The sequence below is a fragment of the Lactuca saligna genome, chromosome 1, assembly GCF_052625555.1.
Source record: "Lactuca saligna cultivar CGN05327 chromosome 1, ASM5262555v1, whole genome shotgun sequence".
In the NCBI taxonomy this organism is placed as follows: Eukaryota; Viridiplantae; Streptophyta; class Magnoliopsida; order Asterales; family Asteraceae; genus Lactuca; species Lactuca saligna.
The window spans coordinates 14,173,772-14,198,895 of NC_136417.1; the positions used below are offsets into that span (position 1 = coordinate 14,173,772).

The 25,124-nt window shown below is 34.2% G+C and overlaps 5 protein-coding genes across 6 annotated transcripts; 3 read left to right on the forward strand and 2 right to left on the reverse strand.

Annotated features, from left to right (window-relative positions):
• Positions 1 to 7,171: 7,171 nt before the first annotated feature.
• Positions 7,172 to 10,495, forward strand: LOC145012709 (bifunctional nuclease 1-like). 2 transcript variants are annotated; one of them, XM_078971596.1, is made up of 11 exons: positions 7,172 to 7,483; positions 8,324 to 8,620; positions 8,701 to 8,871; positions 8,970 to 9,019; positions 9,108 to 9,164; positions 9,260 to 9,325; positions 9,437 to 9,511; positions 9,687 to 9,808; positions 9,902 to 9,993; positions 10,108 to 10,163; positions 10,255 to 10,495. In XM_078971596.1, exons 2-10 carry the CDS (start codon positions 8,326 to 8,328, stop codon positions 10,158 to 10,160), a joined length of 981 nt encoding a protein of 326 aa, XP_078827722.1. In that variant the 5' UTR covers positions 7,172 to 7,483; positions 8,324 to 8,325; the 3' UTR covers positions 10,161 to 10,163; positions 10,255 to 10,495. The 2 variants fall into 2 exon arrangements, with proteins under 2 accessions (XP_078827722.1, XP_078827654.1); XM_078971528.1 differs by having other exon boundaries at positions 7,173 to 7,517.
• A 5,336-nt stretch (positions 10,496 to 15,831) lies between these two features.
• On the reverse strand, positions 15,832 to 16,245 carry LOC145002815 (uncharacterized). The gene has a single exon (XM_078962009.1). The coding sequence runs from the start codon at positions 16,243 to 16,245 to the stop codon at positions 15,832 to 15,834; it is 414 nt and encodes a 137-aa protein (XP_078818135.1).
• Positions 16,246 to 16,848: 603 nt separating this feature from the next.
• On the reverse strand, positions 16,849 to 17,853 carry LOC145002822 (uncharacterized). The gene is made up of 4 exons (XM_078962017.1): positions 17,796 to 17,853; positions 17,567 to 17,690; positions 17,179 to 17,521; positions 16,849 to 17,088 (listed from the first exon to the last, which is right to left on the reverse strand). The coding sequence occupies exons 1-4, from the start codon at positions 17,851 to 17,853 to the stop codon at positions 16,849 to 16,851; spliced, it is 765 nt and encodes a 254-aa protein (XP_078818143.1).
• Positions 17,854 to 19,665: 1,812 nt separating this feature from the next.
• LOC145012858 (phosphatidylinositol/phosphatidylcholine transfer protein SFH6-like) lies at positions 19,666 to 23,005 on the forward strand. The gene is made up of 11 exons (XM_078971684.1): positions 19,666 to 19,811; positions 20,446 to 20,743; positions 20,819 to 21,185; positions 21,266 to 21,343; positions 21,444 to 21,545; positions 21,625 to 21,674; positions 21,781 to 21,880; positions 21,959 to 22,114; positions 22,189 to 22,587; positions 22,681 to 22,755; positions 22,845 to 23,005. Exons 1-11 carry the CDS (start codon positions 19,775 to 19,777, stop codon positions 22,881 to 22,883), a joined length of 1,701 nt encoding a protein of 566 aa, XP_078827810.1. The 5' UTR covers positions 19,666 to 19,774; the 3' UTR covers positions 22,884 to 23,005.
• A 662-nt stretch (positions 23,006 to 23,667) lies between these two features.
• Positions 23,668 to 24,719, forward strand: LOC145012942 (uncharacterized). The gene is made up of 2 exons (XM_078971762.1): positions 23,668 to 23,950; positions 24,047 to 24,719. The coding sequence occupies exons 1-2, from the start codon at positions 23,768 to 23,770 to the stop codon at positions 24,611 to 24,613; spliced, it is 750 nt and encodes a 249-aa protein (XP_078827888.1). The 5' UTR covers positions 23,668 to 23,767; the 3' UTR covers positions 24,614 to 24,719.
• The last annotated feature ends 405 nt before the right edge of the window (positions 24,720 to 25,124 follow it).

Here is a 25,124-nt window from a genome sequence, read left to right on the forward strand (position 1 = left end):
ATTCCTGAGACTCGGCGAGTAGGGTCAGGGTTTCACGTAAATTGCTCAGTGAGTAGACTTGCTGAGTTGGGGGATGACTCAGTGAGTCAAAAGGGAGTTAGAGGACTGGAGTTCAAGGCGACACTCGCCGAGTTGTTCTTGAGACTCGGCGAGTTGAGTCGCGGTGGCCCCGCGATTCATGCCTAGTATGACTTGTCAAGCATAGGGAGGGGCTCGGTGTGCCAAGCGGGACAAAGTGTTAAAGAACATGTGTGAACTCGCCGAGTCACCAGAGTGCACTCGGCGAGTAGGGTCAAAGTGTGACCATTGACTTTGAGGGTTTGGTCAATGGAGTACTTGTGTTGAGAGGGGGGTAAAATAGCCTTTTTCCTTCCTAAGGGTGCCAAAGGCAGGTTGAGTCTAGTCTTGAGAATTATATTTATAAGAGTATTTACTTTATGTGAATAGGCGAAGACTAGGCAATATTCCTACCGAGTCAGAGATTTACCGAGACGCCTGAGGTGAGTCTTCTCACTATACTTTACCTAGTGTGGTAACAGAGTTATGAGATAGAGTATTTTAGAGTTATATGCCAGTGTAATTGCATGTTATTTATGTGCTATGATTTATTGTGATATGTGTTATGTATGATTCGGAGTTACAGAGTTAGGACCTTCGGGTCCACAAAGTTAGGACTTTCGGGTCCACAGAGTTAGGGCAGAGGGCCCATAGAGAGTTGGGGCTGGAGGGCCCCACTGAGACACATAGACATGAGGGTCAACAAAGTTTTAGCCTCGAGTGGCTATTATGTGTTAGAGTGGTATTTTGGGGAACTTACTAAACATTTATGCTTACAGTGCTATGTGTTATGTGTTTCAGGTACCAGCGATGATCGCGGGAAGGCGCCGGCATGATCCTTACACACGCATACCGAAGTTTATATATATATATATATATATATATATATATATATATATATATATATATATATTGATCTTGGGTTTTGTATTGATACAATGTTGATATAATGATTTGTTTATGATTTCAAATGATATTTTATGGGTTTCAAAAGTGAAAAATTGCTCAAATTTTTACGGTGTTACAAGTTGGTATCAGAGCATTGGTTTGAGGGATTTGGATATATCTTCAGGCGTATCTGAACTCAAACTGGGGATTTGAGGAAACTTTTAATAATAAAAATAAAAATAATATTTTTTTGAAAAAGAGTAAAAGGAGTTTTGAGACAAACAGAGCAGAGTCGTGTGTACGATCAGCCAGCGCCCGAACGGTGATTTCCCAAAATACCCTCCTAATAAGTGATTATCAGATATGTTATGTATGCTATATGATGAGTTACGATATACATGCTTGAGTAGACTAGGTATTCTTATTAGGACTAGAGTGGCATGATATATGATGCCTTAGTCTAGGGGTTTTGCTGCTGAAGATGCTTAAGAGTGATTTAGATAGTAGCGAGGCGCTTATGAGAGTTTTGTTAGTGAGTGGCACATGATAGAAAGAGTAGAGTACTTGGGATTTGAGGTTCAAGGAGGAGGACTTGGGATGAATGCCAACACGGTATGGACGGTAGTATTGGGCCCGTACTACTGAAGATACCGGGTTGGTACGCAGCCCAAGTAAGAAACCTTTCGGCACCAAGGAACGAGTAGGGTGGAGTTATCGAGTGTATTTATACTCGAAAAGGGTCTCTAATATTCTTATGTTGTATTTCAGAAGGAGACCATGGTTGGGACGTGCCACACACCAGTGATCGGCAGTTCGAGCGATGATGAGATCTGTAGGATCATACAGGAAGAGGTGGCTGCGGCCATCAGGGCAGAGATACCAGAGATGTTCGGGTCTATCAAGACCACTCTAATGGAGACATTTGATGAGAGATACGCTGCTCTTTCTGAGGCTGTTGTTGTTGCGGCCACTGCAGCTATAGCTACGACTAGGCCGCAGGGTGGTGATGCGTTGTTATTCCGAGAGTTCAGCAACACGATACCACCGGAGTTTGATGGGACCCAGGACCCGATCGCGGCGATGAGATGGATTTCTGACATAGAGGGGTGTTTCTTTACCTGCTCATCTCCAGAGCAATTGAGAGTCTGGTTCGCGCTGAACCAGCTTTGCTTGGGAGCGAAGGACTAGTGGAAGTTTGTGACTGCGCACTTTACGCCTGCTGAGCTTGCTGCGGTGACCCGGGAGAGGTTCACCGCTATGTTTCGAGATGAGTACGTTCCCCAGGTGGAGAGGGAGCGTTTGGCCCAGGAGTTTCTGACCCTCAAGCAGGGTACTGAGTCTGTTACGGTGATTACGAGGATGTTTCATGAGTGGGCGATGTTCTGCCCAGAGCACGTGTCCTCTGAGCAGGCACGCATGAGCCGATATTTGAGCATTCTAAGGAGGGATATACGTGAGTTCGTGGCGAACTGGACGTACCGGACATTTGCCGAGCTTCAGGAAAATGCCCGGAAGAGGGAGACCCAAGCCAGGGAGGAGGCTGAGTCTCAGGGAAAGGATCGGTGGCCGGCTCAATCTCATCCGGCAACCAAGCAAGTCAAATCCGCTGATTCGAGATCTGGGAACCATAAGGGCCGCACTTGTGGCAAGTGCGGCAAGAGCCACGAGGGGATTTGCAGAGCAGGGTCTTGCTACAAGTGTGGCAAGGAGGGGCACATGGCCAAGGATTGCCCTAAGGGTTTTTCAGTCTGTTTTCATTGCAACCAGACTGGACACCGGAAGGCAGAGTGTCTACAGTTGCGGGGGTCAGCGCAGGGAGCATTTCTGGGATCAGCCCCTGCTGCGGTGAGAGCTGCGAAAGTTCAGCCTGCGAAGGTTGAAGCACCGAAGGCACGTGGGAGAGCCTTTCAGTTGACTGCGGAAGAGGTCCGCGCAGCGCCCGATGTCGTGGCCGATATGTACTCTTTCATGTATTCTTTTTACATTATGTGATGATTGTGCTTATATTATGTTATGCGTAGGTACCTTCCTTCTGAATTCTGTACCATACCAAATGCCACGGGAACCCCCACGTGGTCTTAGTCTACTGCCACGGGAACCCCCAGGGTCTTCCATACAAATGTCATACTAACATAACGCATAATCAATCGACAATCCACATATCATAAAATGGGTCGGCCTTGGTGCCTTAGACCCATTGGTATGGTGAGAAGATTTGCCTCACCAATGTTGAACTGATAAGCTAAGATCAGATATATCCCACACACTGCTCCTCCTCAACTGCCTATAATCAATATGTGATTAACTTGTCACAATCCCATAAATACCCTCAAAATCAACCTTATACGACCATGGTCAAAGTCATGGTCAAGGTCAACAGTTAATGTTGACCTCAACTAGCCGAGTGCATCCAACAACTCGTCGAGTTCCTCCCGAGTCCTTTCCACTGAATCCTGAGTCAACTTACCGAGTCACCTTAGTGACTCGTCGGGTTCATCAAATGCCCAGAAAACCTAAAGTCCATTCAGGCCAAAACACCAATCTTCGTTGCACTCAATCTGAACTCAAAAATAGGGAAGACCCTACCCTGACTCGTCGAGTCAACTAAGGGACTCGACGAGTTCCTTCAGCCACTTTTATGTCCATCCCTTTGCAGTGGGATCTAAGGTCCCAAACTTCATATCCAACCTCACCTAGTGCATATACCACGTAAAGTTGCAAACTTTATGTGCATGCAAAGCCTAACAAGGCTAAAACATAAAAACTAAGCTTCCTACAAGGTTTTAGTGCATGGAAAGGGTCTAGGTTGGATAAAGTGAGAAACTTTATGGCATTTGGGACCTAGAGAGGTCCAGGTTATCTAGGTCCGAGGGTCTTGTAGAAAGGGAAGTGTTTTCTTAGCTGATTTTGCTATGAAGCGGCCCAACACGGTTATCTTATCATTCAATGCTTACACCTCCTTGATTGTTCCCGGTGATGGTAACTGCATTAAAAAGTAAGTATTTTTAGTATTTGCTTTTACTTTTACTCGTATTTGCTTTTACTCCCTCTTTGGTGATCATGTGTCCCAAGGACTTGCCTTCTTCCACACTGAAAAGGCACTTTTTTTTTCAGGTTTAATTTCATGCTGACACTTCTCAAATTGTCAAACGTTTCTTTAATATCCTCCAAGAAGCGATTGTCATCTCTGTTTTTTATGACCATGACATCCACATATACCTCAATATTTATTCCTATTTGTGACTCGAAGATTTTGTATGCCACTTTGTGGTATGTTGCTCTGACATTTTTTTTAACCCAAAAGACATTTTTGTGTAACAAAATGTTCATCTATCTATGTGGAATGACATTTTCTCTCCGTTCCCTTTATGCATATGGATTTGGTGGTATCCTTTATATGTATCTAAAAAAAACTTTTCCACTTGTGTCCGTACAAGGATTCTATTTTTTCATCAATCGTCGGGAGCGGATAACAGTCCTTATTGTATGCCTTGTCTAAATCGATGAAATCAACACACATTCGCCACTTCCCATTGCCCTTCTTTACATGGATAGATTTGGCTACACATAATGGGAATAAAGACTCTCGAACTATTCCTGCACTTATTAACTTGTTAACTTTATCATGTTTTGCTTTGTTTCGTTATTTGGATTGACTCATTTTTCTGTCTGATCAGTTTTGTTGCTAGTTTGTCATTTAATTTATGCTCGATCACCTGTATCGACACACCAACTATGTTGGTTGGCTTCCAAGAAAACGCATCATCATATTATTTTAGTAAGTTAACTAGGCCATCTCGCAATAGGGTTGGCAATGTAAGTCATATGTGGATTCCCTGATCCGGGTATGTGTTGTTTATTATAATTGTTTCTGGTTTATCCATACTACTTGTTGTTGTTCCGTCATTAGATCATGTCTTTTTGCTATTATTGTTAATGTTGGTATTACCAATGGTTCTTTGTAAATAGTTATGTATTACTTCGATGTCATGAATCTTATCTGACCATGTAATGTGGAAGCGATTATTCGAATTTTTTTCATAGCGCTTCTTCGAAAAATAATGTTATATGGTGATGGTGGTTGTATGATTGTAAAATCTATCATTTGTATGTTTGTGGTGCATGTTTAAAGGTCTTGTAATGTCAATTTTAACAATATTACTCCTACAGGCCACATCGAGTGCCCTACGAAGCTTTTAAATGTGACTTGGGTTCTCTCATTTCCTTTCTCATGACCTCTGGTAGTAAAACAATGTTTGTACATTAATTTAGTTGAACAACCGTTATCACAATATATATTCAGTGAAATGCATATATCCTAGATGCAACCATATATTAGGATTGGTTCATTTCCTCTTATTGGTTGTTCACAGTTTTGTTGTTTAACAAATAACTTGTCCAAAGTCGTGTTATTTTCCTCATTGTTTGTTGTGATCTTTTCGTTTATTCTTTTATTTTGGTAGTTGTTGTCAGATTGTTCTTTTGAAGTAGTTGGGACTCCTTTCGTTTTCTGTCCCTTTCGGTTACATCGTTGCTGGAAACAATTGTAAATTGCGGTTTTAGGGAGACAATTATTGTGTTTTGGTATTGCTGCTGAAGGTTATTTGTTTCTTTCGTGAATGCATCTCTCAGTATGGTTAGACGGATGACGTCAATGTTGCTACGTAGCCTTCTGGATGCCTATTAATTGATCAAGAATGTCCTCTTCTAATGCACAATCAGGAAGGCACGCTACAAAAGGTAGCAAAATGCTAGGTTAGAAAGTGATACCGATGGATGAACCCCAATATTTCTCTCCAATGCCTAAGTTAAATGTCGATTAGGCGTTGATGTAAAATTGTTCCGCATTCGAAAACTCTACATCTTTTTCCTTTGGCGATGCTCAACTTTTATAAGCGTTTGAAAGTGCATCGATATAGGGTGTTACTCGGTGACTTGCATGATCCGGGTAAAGATAACTATTTGGTTTATAACGGTTTATTTGCTCACTATAAATATTTGTATGCTTGTGCTTTCCTTGGGGTATGTCCTCTTATAGGTCATTACCTGTTATATGGTGTTATTGGCCTAGAGGTTGCCCTTGCATCGCTCCTTTTAATTCTCACTATTAAGTTTGGTAAATCTCAGGCCAGTAGTTGCTTGTTGTACTCGGGTTGGTGATTGCTTATTGTACCTACCCGAGTACATCATTAAAGGGGTAATTTAGATTTTTTTAAAATTTGTTTAATCAATAAGAACAATATACACCACATAATATAGAAGTCAGAAGAAGAAAGAAGAAAAAGGCATAAAAGAGAGGACAGAGAACCTGCCTAGCGGGACAAAATGTTCTTGCCTAGCTGAACACAATGTTCTCGGTGAGCACGATGGCCACGTCGGGCACCACATGGACTGTTTAAGTGTGTGTTTTTGACCTCCCACTCAACACGCGAAGATGTATAGTGTATTAGGGGCATAACCATACAGGTGCAAGAGTGAGCTTTGGCCCACTCACACAAAATTAAGGTTACATATATATCTGATATGTAGAATATATATTTCTGTTAAAAAAAAAAGTTATGGTTGTGATATGATAGTATGACCTATCACATTCAAAACTTGAAATGTAGCCTTATATGGATTATACTTCATTTAAATTATTTAAATGATGTAAGACAATACCATTTGCAACTTAAGTAAACAATTTAGTTTAGAATGCATAGTTACATTTTATTATCATTTGAAGAATTTTGTCATTCTTTAATATTTTGTAAATTATTTAACCTATTCCAAAATAAAATCCTAACTACGCTACTGTAATGTATTTTTATATTTGTGTTATAATATTATAGTAGAGACTCATGTATTCATGTATATCAGTATATGTATCATCCTTAGTTTAAGGAAAATAATATAGAATTTACAAATAGTCTATTGGTATTAAAAGTTTAAAACAAAGGTAGGATGTAGAAATAAAGAACAAAATATACAAAAGAAAAGAAATTTGAGAGACGACTTTTACATTGGATTACATTCCGTACTTGAATCACAGCATCCGTTATTCCACCTCACGTTCCCGCGTTTATTTGTACTACATCAAAAATCAAAAACTAGGAAATATATGAAGGGTTCCTTGTAGGATATCAATATTTAATAAAGGCGTTAAAATGTAACTTTCCCTCGATAGTGACATTTTCGTCTTTTCAACACAAATAATTCACAAAGAGAAAAGGGGACACCTTAAAAGTCCTACTTCTTCCGTAAATATCCATCAACGCTTTCTCCTCTCTCTCCTTCAATCGCCATTAAAGAAGAAGAATCTCTCATCTTCTTCCATCTTTTCTTCTCTTTATCCTGTCCGCGTCATCTCCTCTTTAACCTTTCACTCTTGTTGGAACTATCGTTTTTCTTGTGAATCTCGAACTGAATCGTTTGTATTCGAATAATCCATGGCTACTTGATGTGCAATCACTTTGATCCGTTTGATTTCTGGTTCCAATTTTGATTGGAGGCGTTTGGATTTGGAAGTGTAGTGGCTACCTTCGATCGGTGACGGAAGGTTTTTCCTATTCTTTTTTAGTCATACTGTTAAGGTCAGGGCCCTTTTTTGATTATAATCTGATTTTGGTAATTAATTAATGCCGGCTTCTTGATTTTTACATGTATATGTGATGGTGATGGTGATGATGATGATCCCTATTTCAACAGATTTATGCAGATTGCTTGTAAAATAGTTCGAATTCTGTGTTTCATATGATTGCTATTAAGATAAAATGATCTTGTTTGTGGTCGCATTTAAAAAAAAAAAAAAATCAAAGCAAACATGAGCTTTTAGGCGTTTCGTTTGTTCTCCAGAAATTATTTCGTATATTTTGATTTTTTTGGTTTGAGGTTATGCTTGGGAAGTTATGATTCATGGTTTGTGATTGGAATTAAAGTAAAGCCTGCGATTTCATACAAAAACTAGGAAATATATGACGCATTGATTTGTTCTGATAATGAAATTTATCAAGAGCAATTTTGTCATCCATGTGATAATCGAGGAATACCTCAAATATACGTCAACAGTTCTTCCAGAAAAATTAAGAAAAGGAAATCATCATCCCACCTAACATTTCCCAAATCTGTAGCAAATCGATTCTAACAAGTTAAACACGGGGTAGTTGTCAATATCCATAGTGCACTAGATTGTTGTCTGATAGAGAACCATTTACACTATTTAATGCTTATTGATCATTACTTTCCAATAACGTACTATGATAGCATGTGATCAAATAAATATATCCAGAATTCAACATTTGTACCATTTTGTTTCTTGGGTCTGATCAAGAAATGATTTCCTTTTTTCATCAGATTAGTCTATTGAACGATTGTTTATATGTTTGGGTTTTGGTAACAGGCATGATGAGTTCTCTACAAGGTCCAGTTGTTTGCCCTTCTGTTCAAAGGAAGCAAGGAGGGATTCATCCAATTCCTGCCATTAATTCGAGTGTGACAAAGGCTAAAGGTCTTAGAAGTGGGATGTGGGGATTCAGAGGTGTTTACAGTCATCGGATTCATATCCATAATCAATCAAGATCAAAGACCAATTCCATTACATGCACTTTCAGTTCATCCTCAAATGGCAATGGTAGCATGGCAGAGAGTTTCAATGAGAATGACTCTGATTATGTTGATTCCAGTGTAGTTGAAGCTGGTAAGAATAAGATAAACAAAATCTATCATGTTGTTTTAAGTAAGTAATTTGAATTTATTTTCCTTTGGTTTTCTACACAGTTGAGGTGAAAAGTGGGCCAGAGGGGTTTATGATTAAGATGAGGGATGGGAGGCATCTAAGATGTGCTCATAACAATCCTCAAGGTGGCCATGTGCCTGATTATGCTCCACATCCTGCTATTGTATTGAAGATGGAAGATGGAACAGGGATTTTACTTCCAATTATTGTTTGTATGTGGATTCTTTATTCTCAAATGTGTTTGATTTTGTAGTTTTGGAAGATAGTTTTTCCGGATTTTTACATAAAATCGATTTTCATTTTCTTGTAGTGGAGATGCCAAGTGTATTGCTCATGGCTGCAATCCGCAATGAACAAATTGTATGCTGATTTTGACTTTTTTTGTTGACTTTTTTTCATTCATGTGTTTCTCTAGTGATTGAAATTGTTGTGCTTTGTTTTGTTTCAGGCTAGGCCAACTATGTATCAAGTGGTGCAGGAAATGGTTGATAAAATGGGATATAAAGTAATGCCCTGTTTCTTTGTTTTTTTTTTTTTTAATCAAATAAAGTGTTGTCTGAATAAAATATAAAATGATGTTTGATGAAAAATTGTTTTCAGGTGAAGCTTGTTCGAGTAACCAAGAGAATACAAGAGGCGTATTTTGCTCGGTTATATCTCACAAAGGCAAGAAACTTTTCAAATAACTAACAATTTAATTGATTATATAATTATAATCCAATTCTCATGTTTTTTGTAAACAAAATAATATGATTATTTTTATTATTGTTATTTTAGGTGGATGATGAAACAGATTGTCTTAGCTTTGACCTTCGTCCATCAGATGCCATCAATATTGCTGTGAGGTGCAAGGTATCACATCTTAACATTATTTTTTTACCTTTTATTCATCTCTTAAAAAAGTATATATATATATATATATATATATATATATATATATATATATATATATATATATATATATATATATCATTATTGGAAATAAAATATTTATTGTTAATGTTATTATCATTTGTGTGTTCATCAGGTGCCAATTCAGGTGAACAAGTTCTTGGCATATAGTGATGGGATGAAGATTGTTGAATCTGCAAAACCTTCATTTCATGGATCTTCTTCTTCAGATGGCTTGATATTTAAAGAACTCGATAGGTATCTATCAATTATCTCAGGGTTAGGTTTAGTTTATTAATTGATAGATTTCTTTTTTTCTAAAAATAAAAATAAAAATTGTAATGGTTACAGACCAAGTGGTCAGCCTTGCGTGGAAACCAAGGAGTTTAATCTTATTCGGAATATGCTAATTGCTGCGGTTGAGGAACGTTACAGAGATGCTGGTATGTTTTATAAATAATTAATGTATCAAAATATCATTATTATTATTATTAAAATGATAATCTAATCTTATAATCATGGTTGAAGCTCTTATATATTTTTATGGTTTGTTACAGCGCAATGGAGGGATAAGCTCACGAAACTTCGATCCAAGAGGAACTGGGCATAACAGGTAACATGACATAATATTCTTTTTTAAGTTTATTTAAAAAAAAAAAAAAAAAAAAAAAAACAGTAAAATATTGATGTTGAATTTGTTGCAGGAGGATGTGATGTGTGTACATAATTGGTCTGTTGTGTTGGTGTCTCAAGTAATTATGACGGGGGTTTGTTTAGTTGAAAATATGTATGTGTATGAAACATTGTAAATATGTGGTTATGTCGTAGGGGGCTATGCACTTTTATGGACGTTTATGTTTCATGTTTTGTTGATGATGCATATTTGCATGGTTTCGACATATCATTTTAAGAAATGAAATTTACACCAACCAATTTAGTCGGTTAGTTTTTTTTTTTTGGCATTCTCTGAGTTATTTAAGAATAAGCTATTCTGAGGTCTGAATAATTCAGTAAATAAGCTATTCTGGATGAATTTGGTTGTGAATGAAAACATGTTCGCTAAAGCTGTTGAATAGATATCTGTGTTGCGAAAAATACCAACAAACCATTAAAAAAACCGTAACTCCAAAAGTGTTTGGGATTGGTTTCTGAACACTAAAAGTGTTTTAGTGTTTTTAGACGATAGTGTTTATTGATTTTTAATGATTCTAAAATTAGCTTTTTAAAAAAAAACGTTTGAAATAAGCTTTTACGCTTAAAATCTTCTATTTGAAACTATTTTGGTTAAAAATCAAAAGCAATTTCAAAAAGTCGAGTTTAATTTGTTTTTCAAAACAGCTATTTTGAAAAATGCTTTTAAATTTGTTAAATATTTCTTTTTGATTTATTGGTTTTTCAAAAAGCCAATAAACTAATAAGTTGTATTGAAATACAATAACAAACACCTTAAATGAAACCATTAAAATGCTTAAGAGCATATGGTAAAATGCTTAAGAGCACACAATATAGGCAACGAGAAGTGATATTATTGTGGATGTGACTAACAACCCAGTCATACCGAGATGAACACCACCCCGCTTTCTAGTTAAGAGGGTGTTAAAGCACAACTCGTAACGACGACAAGCAAAAACAAGAAATATGATTGGCTTTTGATTTCATCAACCAATCGATTTCTTTCTTTCTTTTTCTCTCTACCTATTAGGCTAGGGGTGTTGCTAATAAGACACCCTTTAGATACCCTATTAACACTTTTATAAAAAAATCAATAAATAATTAACTGTTTATAATCAACTTTTCCGGAAAACAATGCAATTTCAGTCAATAAAAATATTTAAAAAAATTAATTAGGGTGTTCATATTATAATATATGGTGTCTTTTTAATCAACCTCTAGTTTAGGGGGAGTGATAACACTCTTAACACCTTTTCACATCATATTTTTGAATGTCACCTCATTTTTCTCTTTTAGCATCTAATTTTTCGCATTAGAGAGGGAGTCGTAACATTCATAACACTTTATTTTTTTTATTCTCTTTTTCAAATTTAATTAAATTATATATTTTTTAATACACAAACAATAATATTAAATAAATTTTATTTTTTTAAACCACAAGAATAAATTATATTTTTGACAAAAAAGCAATTATCACAAAATAAGATAACAAATCACATACAAAGTTCGTAGAATAATTATTTTGACAAAAAAAGACAGTTAGAATAAAAAAAAGAAAATGGATAGAACAGGTTATCTTTTTGTTTTTCATAAGAATCCTTCCAAGTATCTTATACAAACAGTATCACATCTCGAAAAAGATGAATTAATTTAAAACATATATAATCTCTCTTCTTCTCTATCAGCAGTAAAGCTAAAGCAATAAAACCTCTTTTCTTCTCCATGCTCTCCCGATTTGACAAAACCCATAGTATTTCAATTTGCAAATAATCATCTCTGTTACATATCATCACTTAAAATGTTTTTTTTTTTTTTTTTCCTAACATACCCATGATCTAAACGTTGAATTGATTATATCAGAAGCAAATCGCCGGCTTCAATAAGGTGAAGTTTTCTTGATGGATTTCTTTGAATTTTCATATATTTTTTTTTCATTATTCGGTAATGGATCCCAGCCAAACAACCTTCCACCAATCAAATTGCACAAACTCTTCTCTCTCATCTCGTCAGATACATAACGAGGGCTTAGTAGCGAGCCCCCTAGCAAGCACTGGGGGGCGGTATTCCAGTGAGATTAGCGACTGTAGCGATCGGGTTTAGCACCCCCAATCCGTTCAGTCTTAACATGTTATAACATATGCATACCAACCCACTTTTAGTTATTATTGTGTTGATATATGACGTGATAATTTTGGATGTTATAACATTGGACTCATACCTAATGCTCTAAAGAAAGACTCCTTTACTTGGTTAGTGGAAATTGTATCATAATTGTATTGTGTTTTCTAAGATATAGAGTACCAAAAAGAAAGGAAAATGTGTACCTTGTTTGAGTCCCTATGTCCAACCACCCGAGTCTCCTACTAGTCATTGTGGTAGATTTATTGGCTTTTCAAAACCAATAAGTTTAAAAGGTGTTTGGAAACATTAATTTTTTAGTGAAAAAAAACGACTTTTTAAAAAACTAAAAGTTCAAAGCTAATAAGATATTTGAGAAACAATCCTAAGCATATGTTTAATACCAATAAAAATATGTGTAATTTTTAATACCAATAAAAATATGTGTACTTTGTATGAGCTTTGATCTTCAACATTGAGTACAAAAATTACTTTTAAACATCATCTTAAGTTGAATATTAGCTTTTTCGACAGTGTGCTCAATTAATAACTCTGATTTTTTTTTTTTCTCTCTTGATTCTTCGTGTATCAACTTTTTCCTTCTCTACTTCATGAGTTTTAAAATTGAATTATTTTATTTTTTCTCTATCTTTAATATGTTTTAAAGGAACTTAGCTAAAGTTCGATTTAAGAGGTCCCTTTACACGGGTCTAAGTTTATATGGTTTGTACCGAACTTTTCAATAATTCATAGTTGTGCACAAAACGAGCCCGTTACACCAACAATATAAAATTGGTTTAGGTTGTGTTTAACGTGCTACAGATAACTGATAAGTTAGTTTATTTTTCGAGTTTTTTTTTTATATTATCGTATTTGGTAAGCCAAAAAGTATCTTATAAGCTAGCTTTTTGAAAAGCTACTTTGACTAGCTTTTTAAGAGGTTTTTTTTTTTTTTTTTTTTTTTTTTTTTTTTTTTTTTTTTTTTTTAATTCTCCAAATACACCCTTTAATTACTTATAGAAACACATACTCTTACATGTCATTTTATGTAATTTTATATATTTCAACTAGCTTTTCAGTTAATTTTACCAGACGTTATTTTTTATCAGCTAGCTTTTCAGCCAATACGCCAAACATAACCTTGATGACCTCATAATGTAAATAACTTTGTTTTCTTGTCCATATTTAGATAATCATATTTTTTATATATTCGTTTGACCAATAAGCTTGTTTGATCTGTTCAAAATAAAGTAATATTACTGGTAATTACCGATGATATTACCCTATTATGAACAAGTTAAAAAAGTAAGCACGTGATTACCTAAATATGGAAAAAAGCCAAACTTTATTACCCGTTTTGGTAATATTGGGTTCTTTATACTACGTGCAAGCAGTCATAAGACCTAAGGTTGTGTAGATATTAACTGGTTTAATTTGAACTGATCATTCTGAACTGATTGACTATATTGAATATCTAGTTAGATTGGATCGGTTTTGAAAAATTAAAATCCAATTAAATTGAATTGGTTATTAGATCACTCAAAAAATTCAATGAATAACTAAACCGAACCAATCTAAAGCTCACCCAATTTGATATCCTATTAGCGTCCAATGAATATCTAATAACCATTAAATGTTGTATCACTTTAATATTATCCAATATATATCCAATTACTATCCAGTTGAATTTAAATTTAAAAGTTTTTTTTAGTCGTATTACGGTTGAACTTTGAGATTTGGTCGTTGAAGTTGAAGGGTCATTTGTTAGTCTTATTCAGTGTACTTGTGTGTGGTTTTAGTTCTATTTATCATAATTATATTTGATTATTATTGGATATAAATAGATTAGATCTAATGGATAATGGATAACCAATCAAATATATCTAATGGATAAAACCAATCCAATCAAATATCTAATTGGATCGGTTCGTTGATAACGAATTGAATTGAATCGATTGATAAAATCCAACATCTAATGGATAATTGGATGGTATAGTTCCATCGAAATCTATTGGATTTCAATCGATGAACACTCCTAATAAGACCCATTGATATAAATGAATCGGGTATCGAGTCTTGGCTGTGCTACCAGGCAATACTGTTGAGTGGTGTTGTCATGCAGTGTTGCCACGTCGTGCTGATATGCGGTCAATGTTCTAAATAAGGTAAGTCATGATTTTCGCAGCAATGTTAAGCTTCAAACTTTTACGACTCGTGACGAGCTTTGTTGTTTATAAGACGTAACTTAAGGTGACAATTTTGTATGTATATATATATATATATATATATATATATATATATATATATATATATATATATATATAGAGAGAGAGAGAGAGAGAGAGAGAGTCAAGATCAAATAAGAAGGAAACTTTTGGTAGGAAGGTGAGAAGTTTTTTTCTACATATTTTTTTCACAAACAAACAAAATGAATCATTAGATGATTCATTTATAAAATGATTCACAAGAAAAAATTCTCAAAAAAACATCTCCATGATTTATTTATATAATGATTTTGTTGTTATTCACTAAAATTGTCATAAAAGTGATTTTTTTTCTTAATTTACTTAAAAATGAATCATAAAGATATTTTTTTGAGAATTTTTTCTTGTGAATCATCTTACAAATGAATCATCTAGTGATTCATTTTTTTTGTTCGTAAAAAAAATATATAGAAAAAAAACTTCTTACCTTCTTACAAAAAGAAATTTCTTACCGGATATATATATATATATATATATATATATATATATATATATATATATATATATATATATATATTCTACTGTTATTTATTTTTATATAAATATATGACTCAAGGTGACATTTAGTTAAAACGGGGCAACAAGTACAAACGTTTGAGCCATGACGTGGCATGACAGACTTTTTAGAACATTGCATGCTGCGTTGTCAAGCATATAAACATATATGAAGGCGATGGAAATAAAAACCAGAAAGAAAATAGTTCCTTCATCAATGACTCAAGCTTTCTAGCCACTAAGCTATAAAATATAGTTTATATGGTTTAATAATGATACCATTCTAGGTTATAGGGTTTAATAGCGATACCATATTTTTTTTGCAAAAATCGCGACTTTCATTGATGCCGAATACAACATGTGGAAAATGAGAAAACAACTCACAAATTCTATAATAGTGGAAATCTAATCCTATCTAAATATACATGATAAGTATACAATAAATACAATATCTCTAATAACTATCATCTCAAGAGTATTTTAAACCTAAAAAAATACATATTATAATTTGTAATGTCTAAATTCTAACAATTACTTATCATTATATATTTTAGTGGCGGAGCTAGGATCAAAATAATGGGATATCCCGAGAAAAAAAAAATCTTGTAATATAAAATAAGCAAAAATAAAAACCGCAATTTTATTATATATAAACTTCAACTTCTATAACAAAGTTTCGTTTTAAAGTTCACCTCTTCGTTCTTTCATTTTACGAAAACGATTAATTACATTTTATGTCTTAACATTCTCTAGTGCTTCTTTTTCTACACTACAAATCAAAACATCATTCATAAAATAATCACCTATTCTATTACGCAAATCGGTCTTCAAGAACTTCATCGCAGAAAAACACCGTTCAACGGTTGCGGTTGCGACGGGCAAAACCAAAATTAGTTTTAATAATCTATAAACCAAAGGAAAAGAGAGGTGCTTCCTAGTTTCTACCAACAAACGACAGAGGTCTGCAATTTCCTTCAAGTTGAAAAATCTCTCATCATGGAGCAAAGAGTGATAATAGATATCAAGTTGCTTATTAAGTTGCACCCTTTCTGAATCGTTAAAATCGTTTTTGTATATCTCGCTTAACTTTAACAACCTTGCTTTATCAAAACCAGAAAATGAGTCACAAGGACTCAAAGCCGCCATGTTCCCATCAGCTCCGTGCAAGCTTCACTAAATCTTTCCGTAAATTCTTGAATTTGAATATCCAAAATCGTGTTAAGAATCACAACTTCAAAATAATGTTGATTAGTCTTATTGGTCCTACGCTTTCGTGGGGTAACATAATATTCTGACATGTCCAAAATAATCGTGTTAAGAAGCACATACTTTCTTTCAAATTTGTGGAAACCCATCTTTTCTAAAAATTGGCAATGCTTTCTTTGTCCCTTTTACTAACGAACCCGCTTTCAAAATGTTTTGATCTTTTTTTTGAAGATGCTTTGACAAAGTATCTGTGAGACATAGAATTTCCAACATCAAGTGTAAAAGAAACACGAAATCAAGTGTTTTGAAATATGACAAAATACCATTTGCTTGATTACGGTTAGATAAAGTAGACCCATCCTCTCTGACAAATTTAAGGACCGTAACAACTTCTGCAAACAAATTCAACAAACTTACAATCATTCTAAAATCTGAACCCCATCTAGTATCACCAGCTCGAACAAGAGAAATCTCTTGTCTCAACCATCTTCCTGTTTCAATTTCACCAATACCAATTTCGGCTGCCACTCTTTCTTTTTGCATCTATCGTATCATATCTTTTCTCTTACAAGACCCACAAACGACATTAACCACCAAACCTAGTTGTTCAAAGAATTCTTCAACATCATCATGTTTCTTTGCAACCCCCACAACTACTAATTGAAGTTGGTGTGCAAAACAATGTATATAATGTGCATAACTATTTTCATTTAAAATCAAAGATTTCAAACCGTTGAATGCACCACTTATATTACTTGCTTCATCATAACCTTGCCCCCTCACCTATATATTTGAAAAAATTAATAAAAAATGTAACACATAAAAATAAAATTAATATCATATTAAAGGAATAAATATTTTATTATTTCTCACCTGATCGATAGTCAAGTTGTTGTTGGAAAAAACAGTATCGATGGCGACTTTAAGAGTCAAAGAGGATGTATCCAACACGTGAACAACTCCGATAAATCTTTCATTTACAATCCCAACTCTATCAATATATCTTAAAACTATAGCAATTTGTTCTTTTTTGGAAACATCACTAGACTCATCAACTAATATACCGAACACATCTTTACCAATTTCATCACAAATAGACTTGATTATCTCTTTTGAAAAACAATTGACAATATCTTTTTGAATTGTCGGAGAAGTCAACTTTTCATTTTTTGGAGCATTTTCTAAAGTAACATTAAAAATCTTCTCCTTATCTTCTCTAATCAAAGATCAGACTTCAATGAAAAGTTCTTTATTATTAGACTTTTCCGTCTCATCGTATCCACGAAATGGTAATGCATTTTTCAATAAAAATCTACAACTACGGATTGTAACACGTAATCGAATTTCATAATTACTTTGCTCAAGTTTCATTTGCTTATGCAAAACTTCACCAATAAATTGGTTTTTTCTCAATAACAAATGACACTTTTCTTCGGCCTACGGTGAGAACTTCGAATCTCACCCATATGTTTTCAAAATGATTTTTTTACTCCAATTGTCAAAGCCTTCGGTTATAAATGCATCTTTTCCACTTTGACCCCCTACCATGTCTCTAAAAAAGTAGCAATAAAAACAATATGCCTTCTTTTTTTTAATGCTATACTCTAACCATGGAAATTCCGTAAACCATTCCACAACAAAACGTCTTTGCTTCTCATCAAATAAGGTAAATTCAAAATTATGCCCATTTGGTTGACAAGGTCCTTTAATCAAATATGCCCTCCTTATTTCATCCCTTTGATTAGGATTATAAGATGTAATCTTTGGCCTCTCCCATGGGTCCGTAGGAAGATCATTCAAATCAAAAAATTGTGGTACTTTTGATTTTTGAGTATGCTTATTAGATTGTGGTTCTTGTGGTTTTGGAATATGTTCATTAGATTGTGGTTTTTGTGTATGTTGATTAGGTTGTGGAACTTGTGTACTTTCATTAGTCCTATTTTTTTTGAAGTTCCTTCACCATAGTTGTCTCCAACATCTACCTGTCTTTTGAAAAACTTGTTAATATCAACCTACAATCAAAATATATCAACATTCAACTCTAATTTTATAACTTGATTTCAAGTTTCAACAACAAATAACAATCCGCTATCAAATTATCAAAATATATGAGCTATAAACTTGATTTCAAGTTTTAACAACAAATAATCACTAATCAGTGACCCTAAGTCTCTAATTTAATAAACCTAATTGGTAATTTCTATTTTTTCAACACAATGCCAAAAAATTGAATTTCACTTAACCAAAAATAATCACAAAATTTCTACTTACTTGCTTCATTGTGCACTACTTTGATCAATAATCACCCACCACCATCCACCGAGGGATTTAGCCGGAAAACACCCACTACCGGCCACCGATCAGTGACAAAAGAAGGAGGACAACAGAGTAACGACGAGTAGCAGGGCAGGGAGGGAGTTAGAATTTGGAAGTTACGCTAATTAGATGCTGAGAATTGCCGTCAATTAGTTTTGTGGTATTAGGAACTTGGGCTTTTAAGTTTGGGTTAATTATTTATTGGATTAAACATCTACAATAATATTACAAAAAAAAGTTAGGATAACCCAAAATATATTTTATCTGCAATGTAAATAATAATTTTCAGAAACAATTTATACTATTAAAATTTTTTTGGGGCCTCGCGTGATACCCATGATGCTTTATTGAATCCGTCTATGATATATTTAATGTTCATTTTTGACTTTTGAAGTTTTTATTATTTTGACTGTAAATATTTTTATTTGTGTTATAAATTACTTGATAAAACTTATAGAAATAAAAAACATTTAAAATACAATTTATTCATATTAAAAACAAAAATATTTAAAATCAAATTGAATAATAAAAGATTGAAAAATTCAAAACAGACATAATACAATAGTATAATATCTTTAATATATATTAATAATTTAATATTTATACATAATATCTTTGGATCATGAAAACCTAAAGATGCTTGTTCGCATGCGCATATTCCAATAAGATCATCAAAGGAGTCGCAATTTCACCCCCCACGAAACTTAATATGCATTTAACACGCAAGCCATTTATAGTTATAATATTTTCTTCATGTAAATTTATAATCGACGTTTATTTTTTTTTTTTCAGTTATAAATCATCAATACTTAAAATTAGTAATTTTAATTCTGACCAACAAATATGTCTTTAAAAAGGAATTAAAGATGTCCCTCCCATATAATTCTTTCTTCTCTAGATTGTTTTCTAATATGTTTATACCATATTATTTAATTCGTGTTAATAATTATTTCCAAAAATCTAAGGGCAGAAACGTTATTTAATGAATACTCCCGCCAACTTGAAAAGCAAAGTAGAAAAAAAAAACAATAAATAAATTAATGAATGCGTAACGTCTCCACAAGGACCAAAACTCACACTCTCACCGGGGACGTTGTGTGTTTTTCCACCGACGGCCACCGTGGAAACTAATCTTACCGGAGAAATTATCGGCATGTCTGAGGGAGACGAACAATTTGTTCCTCATCATCGTGAGTGTATCTTTCATCTTCTATTTTTGTAAATGTTCCTACTTCCTAGTAAATTTCTGACGCATATATGAATACATATTATATGTTTACTGTGTTATGTTAAATTATTGGTTTGAATTTCAGTTAATCTTGAGATAGGCTTTTGTTTCAATCTATTTTTTAACTGCTTGGCTGAGAATTTTGATGGTTTGTGCTTTTTAGTTGTACCCAATTATTTTCCACAACATATCACACTTTTCAGAAAAAAAACAGTAATGGTGTTAATCTTATTACAAGTGATTCAAATATAAAAGCTATTGATGTTGATTTTCTGCGAATTTTGCATCTGGAAAAAGTACAAGATTTGAATTTGTAGATTTGAAATATGAAACTGATCGAGTAAGTAGACTTTGGTTACACATTTTAACTCCCAAGATTCCTGGATCTATATGAGGTATATTTCATTCGAATTCAATTACTGAATACGAGGCTTTTCTTTAGGGTTTTTAATTACAGAGAAAGACTGCACCAAACATATAATTATTTCCTTTTCTAATGAACGTATGATTCTTCTACAAAGGGAAAAATCATGCCATGTTTGATGTTAAATTTGATTGTAGATCTAAATATGTTACGCGTTTGTATTATGTTGCAGGTTGGGAAGGAACCTCTAGTTACTATGAATGCAACGAACAAAACTCAGACTTTGAAATCTCCGGAGAAGAAAAAAGAAGTAAAATGGGAACATTAAAGAACGCAGCAAAGAATGCATCAAGTAGAATTCGACACTCTCTTAAGAAGAAAAGTAAGAAGAAAAACAATAACGAACTTTCCATTTCTATTGAAGATGTGCGTGATCCCGAAGAGGTAAATTCAGTAAATAATTTCCGACAAATCCTGGTAGCAGAAGAGTTTCTTCCTCCACAATTTGATGATTATTTCACAATGTTGAGGTAAACTAATAATTACTAAATCCAAATCTCTATCCAATTATGGACTTATTGTATATATATACTCATGTATCACAGGTTCTTAAAAGCCAGGAACTTTGATATTGAAAAATCAAGACATATGTGGGTTAACATGCTTCAATGGAGGAAAGCATTTGGTACTGACGATATCTTTGAGGATTTTGAGTTCAATGAGCTGAAAGAAGTTCTGGAACACTATCCTCAAGGCTACCATGGTGTAGATAAAGAAGGAAGGCCTATTTATATAGAGTTATTAGGAAAAGCTGATCCAGATAAGGTTATGTTAGTGACAACATTGGAGAGATATGTAAAGTATCACGTGCAGGAGTTTGAAAGGACTACTACAATCAGGTTTCCTGCTTGCTCTTTAGCTGCACATAAACGTATCACTTCTGGGACAACAATTTTAGATGTTCAAGGCATGGTATGCTCTTTAATTCTCTATCTGAAAATAGTCTTTTATTATCAGATTTATAAATTTTGTGATTTTTTATAATGTTTCAGGGTTTGAAGAACCTAACTAGGTCTGCTTTAGATGTTATCAGGAAGTTGCAGCAAATCGACAATGACTACTACCCTGAGGTATGTTTACTTTTACTTTTTTTTTTTTTTTTTTTTTCCTTTAATTTGAAATGTTGTTTTTGAGATTTAGTATTTTGTCTCATGGAAATGAAATTTACAGACACTTGGTCGCATGTATATTGTCAACGCGGGTTCTGGATTTAAAATGATATGGAAAGCAATCCAAAACTTTCTTGATCCCAAAACTAGATCCAAAATTCATGTAAGTTAAAATATTTTAAAACATCTCTATATGCGAATGTACTCATTTTTTACATTTTTGGTAATTCTTTTATGCTCAGGTTCTTGGCCATAAATATAAAAACACCTTGCTTGAAGTAATTGATGCAAGGTGAGTTATCATATTGCAAATGGTGCTCGTAGTTGTTATTGTTATTACTGTTGTTATTGTTATTGTTATTATTGTTACTGTTATTGTTATTGTTATTGTTTTTTAGTGAGCTGCCAGAATTTCTGGGTGGAAGTTGTAACTGCAGAGTGCAAGGGGGTTGTTTGCAATCTGATAAAGGACCATGGCAAGACCACAACATATTGCAGGTGCTTTATTGATACTGCTGTTACTGATACTGATATTGATAGTGATACTGATGTCTTGAACTTGGTACGTGCATGAAGTTGGTTTCTAGTGGCAAAGCAAAATGTTGCGTCCAAGAACTCTCAACATTAAGTAGCGAAGCATCAACAGCAGAATCGGCTTCTGAAATCGAAGAGATTGCTCATAAAGGTACAAAACACAATAAAGATCCAATATTGGCTCCTGTTTCTGAAGAAGTAAGTGTAACCTTTATAATCATTTATTTCGTTTATATTTATCTTAATAAGTTAGTATTAATGCTTTGTTCCAGTACGAAAAGGATATTCCAGTGGATAAAGTTGTGGACAAAAGATTAAAGAAAGAAGCTTCTCATCAAGAGATAGATGTAATTCAAGGTCCACAAATGGCTACATCAAGATTTCATGCTCATATATGGATTTCACTCATGTTCTTTCTATCCATTTTTGCTTTCGTTCGATCAGTTGGAGTTTCAGTATCTAATTTAGCCATAAACAGTATTCTTTTAATAAGAAGACCAAATATTGAGGCAGAATTATCATATCTTGTGCAAAAAGTTTGTGAGCTTGAGGAAAAATTTAACAATTTGCAGCTGAAATCACAGGAGTTTCCTAATGATAAAGATGAACTACTCAATGTTGCTGTTTGTCGTGTAGATGCTTTAGAAGCTGAGTTAATTTCTACAAAACAGGTTAGTATTTTTATAAAAATGAATTGAAATACCAAAATTCACATGTTTTTTTGTAAGATTATATATCCCTTAAGTGTTTTCCATTCTTTATAGGCATTACATGAAGCTCTAATGAAACAAGATGAACTTCTTGCTTATGTTGATGGACAGAAAGGAGTTGAGTCTAGGGTATGTTACACAGGACATGATGATTTTATACTGATAAATGAACATTTATATTCTTAAAAGATTTAGTGATTAACGTGTCTTTGATGTAGGGAAGAAACTTTGCTTGTAAGATGGCATGTTTCAAATAACAATCCACCTCATGGATCTCAATCACATTTTCCATATGTAAAGATTTGATGTATGTGTAAAGGTTTGGATTTTGGAACCAAATGCTTTATGAAGTTTTTATAGGAATCATTCATTTGTGTATTGTGTGTATATATGTATTTGTTAACGTAAATATATGATTAATATATATATATATATATATATATATATATATATATATTTTGTTTTGATAAAAAGTAATGATTATGTTACTAGTTGTAAAGTAAGTTTCATGTGTTCATCTTTCCTGTCATTTAAATTGATATATGAGTACTCAAAACTTATCGGATCTTGACCATTCTTGATTCTATAGACTCATTAATGAGTATAGAACGCAATCCCATATCAAGTTCACACCATGGATCATGACATTGACTTATGATTACTTAAACCTCTCAATAGTTCAAATTGGATTATTTTTTGAACCACTATTGCTTTTAAAGAAAATATATTTTGAACCATTTAACTTTAACATTTTTAAATATACTCTCTAGAAAGCTAACTTAATCTCCTAACGAAATGAACAAAATTTCATTAAAATCCGATAAATATAACCCAAGTTGTGCCTAATTGAATCGAGCATAGAAACACATCAAATTGGCACTGTTTTGTCTAAACATTACAAGGAACTTCTCAGTCGTTGACTATAAAAGATCCGACGGTCGGTATGTGAGGATTACGATCCGTGTGATACCTCTCTCAACCAATCAAAAAACGGATACCAAAAATATGTCCATGCTCCATGTTATTTAAATCACCATGTATTAATTCATCGTCGTCATCATCAGTGCTATTAACTTCTGTTAGTATTTGCGTATACAGATCTCGATTCATTTCTCAACTTTCAGATCGTAATCCTAGACCAATGGCCACAGAAGAACCAATCGTGCCAACGGAAGAGCCAATTGTGGAGACAGAGGTGATTGATGCGGCGGAAACTGTCGCAGCGGAAGACAAACCTTCCGGTGAAGCAGCTGAAGTAAAACCAAAGAAAGCATTGGCCAAGCGTAAACCTAGAAATCCTTCTCTGCATCCTCCTTACTTCGAGGTATAAATTGATCTGTATTCTTGGTTAATTTATTGGTTACGATATGAACTTATCGATCTGATTGTTAAATGTTAATGTTAATCGATCGTGATTCAGATGATCAAGGATGCGATCGTTACATTGAAGGAGAAGACAGGTTCGAGCCAGCAAGCGATCACAAAGTTTATCGAAGGGAAGCAAAAGAATCTTCCAGCGAATTTTAGGAAAAGCTTGTTGACTCAGTTGAAGAAATTCGTCGCCGCTGGTAAGCTCGTCAAGGTCAAAGCTTCATACAAGCTACCGGCTAAAGCTCCTAAGGCGAAGAAGACGACTGCTGCTAAGCCCAAGGCAGCCGCCAAAGCCAAGCCAGCTGTTAAAAAAGCACCAGCTAAGAAAAAGGTCGCCGCCAAGCCTAAGCCGGTTGTCAAGGCTAAAACCATAGCAAAGCCGAAAGCAGCTGCAAAGCCTAAGCCGGCATCAAAAGCAAAAACAGCCGCCAAGCCTAAGTCGGCTACTAAAGTTGCAGCGAAGCCAGCTGGAAAACCTAAAGCGGTTAAGGCTAAAACAAAAACGCCTACAAAGTCTGCGAAAGTGGCAAAAACGTCGAAGAAATCCACTCCGGGAAAGAAAACAGTTGTAGCTCCGAAGAAGGCAGCGACGGCGACGAGGAAGGCCAAGAAGTAGATCTGAATTATTATGTAGGGTGTATGCCTGTGAAAAATGTGTAGTTGAGGGTGTGTATGGTATTTTTCCAAACCTACTGAATAAAAAATCAGATTAAATTACATAATTTGGGTTTGTGTCTATTTCGAAATTCATGAATTTAGGCAGACAGTTAATTTTCTAAGTTATTATCTACGAATAGATAAAGTCAGGATGGGGATGCTGTTAATCACAAATACAAATTATATGCAACTTAAATTTCAAAAGTCGAACCTTTTACATAGTACGTTAGAGTAAACTGTTGGGTAATCTTGATGGGTTAAGTTGGGTCACGGGTACGGGTTTGAATGGGTTGGGTCGGTTTCCATATGGACAAGTTGGATAGGTCAGACTTAATTTAATAATGACCTGGTTTGAAGGGGTTTCAAGATGTGGACTTATAAGTAGTCCTATGTTTGTGGTTCTTAGCTGATAGTTTATTCCTGTGGACTTATAAGTAGTCCTATGTTTGTGGTTCTTAGCTGATAGTTTA

Bases quoted from the DNA above. Each gene is read 5' to 3' on its own strand.
- LOC145002822 (XM_078962017.1), bottom strand. From the start codon at position 17,853: ATGGTAGGGGGTCAAAGTGGAAAAGATGCATTTATAACCGAAGGCTTT. The intron at 17,691-17,795 runs GTAAAAAAATCA...TTATTGGTGAAG, and splicing joins CGAAGGCTTTGACAATTGGA to TTTTGCATAAGCAAATGAAA. The intron at 17,089-17,178 runs GTGAGAAATAAT...TCAAATATATAG, and splicing joins ACAACTTGACTATCGATCAG to GTGAGGGGGCAAGGTTATGA.
- LOC145012858 (XM_078971684.1), top strand. From the start codon at position 19,775: ATGTCTGAGGGAGACGAACAATTTGTTCCTCATCATC. The intron at 20,744-20,818 runs GTAAACTAATAA...CATGTATCACAG, and splicing joins GATTATTTCACAATGTTGAG to GTTCTTAAAAGCCAGGAACT. The intron at 21,546-21,624 runs GTAAGTTAAAAT...TTTTATGCTCAG, and splicing joins AAACTAGATCCAAAATTCAT to GTTCTTGGCCATAAATATAA.
- LOC145012709 (XM_078971596.1), top strand. From the start codon at position 8,326: ATGATGAGTTCTCTACAAGGTCCAGTTGTTTGCCCTTCTGTTCAAAGG. The intron at 9,809-9,901 runs GTATCTATCAAT...TAATGGTTACAG, and splicing joins ATATTTAAAGAACTCGATAG to ACCAAGTGGTCAGCCTTGCG. The intron at 9,994-10,107 runs GTATGTTTTATA...GGTTTGTTACAG, and splicing joins GGAACGTTACAGAGATGCTG to CGCAATGGAGGGATAAGCTC.
- LOC145012942 (XM_078971762.1), top strand. From the start codon at position 23,768: ATGGCCACAGAAGAACCAATCGTGCCAACGGAAGAGCCAATTGTGGAG. The intron at 23,951-24,046 runs GTATAAATTGAT...ATCGTGATTCAG, and splicing joins TGCATCCTCCTTACTTCGAG to ATGATCAAGGATGCGATCGT.
- LOC145002815 (XM_078962009.1), bottom strand. From the start codon at position 16,245: ATGGCGGCTTTGAGTCCTTGTGACTCATTTTCTGGTTTTGATAAAGCA.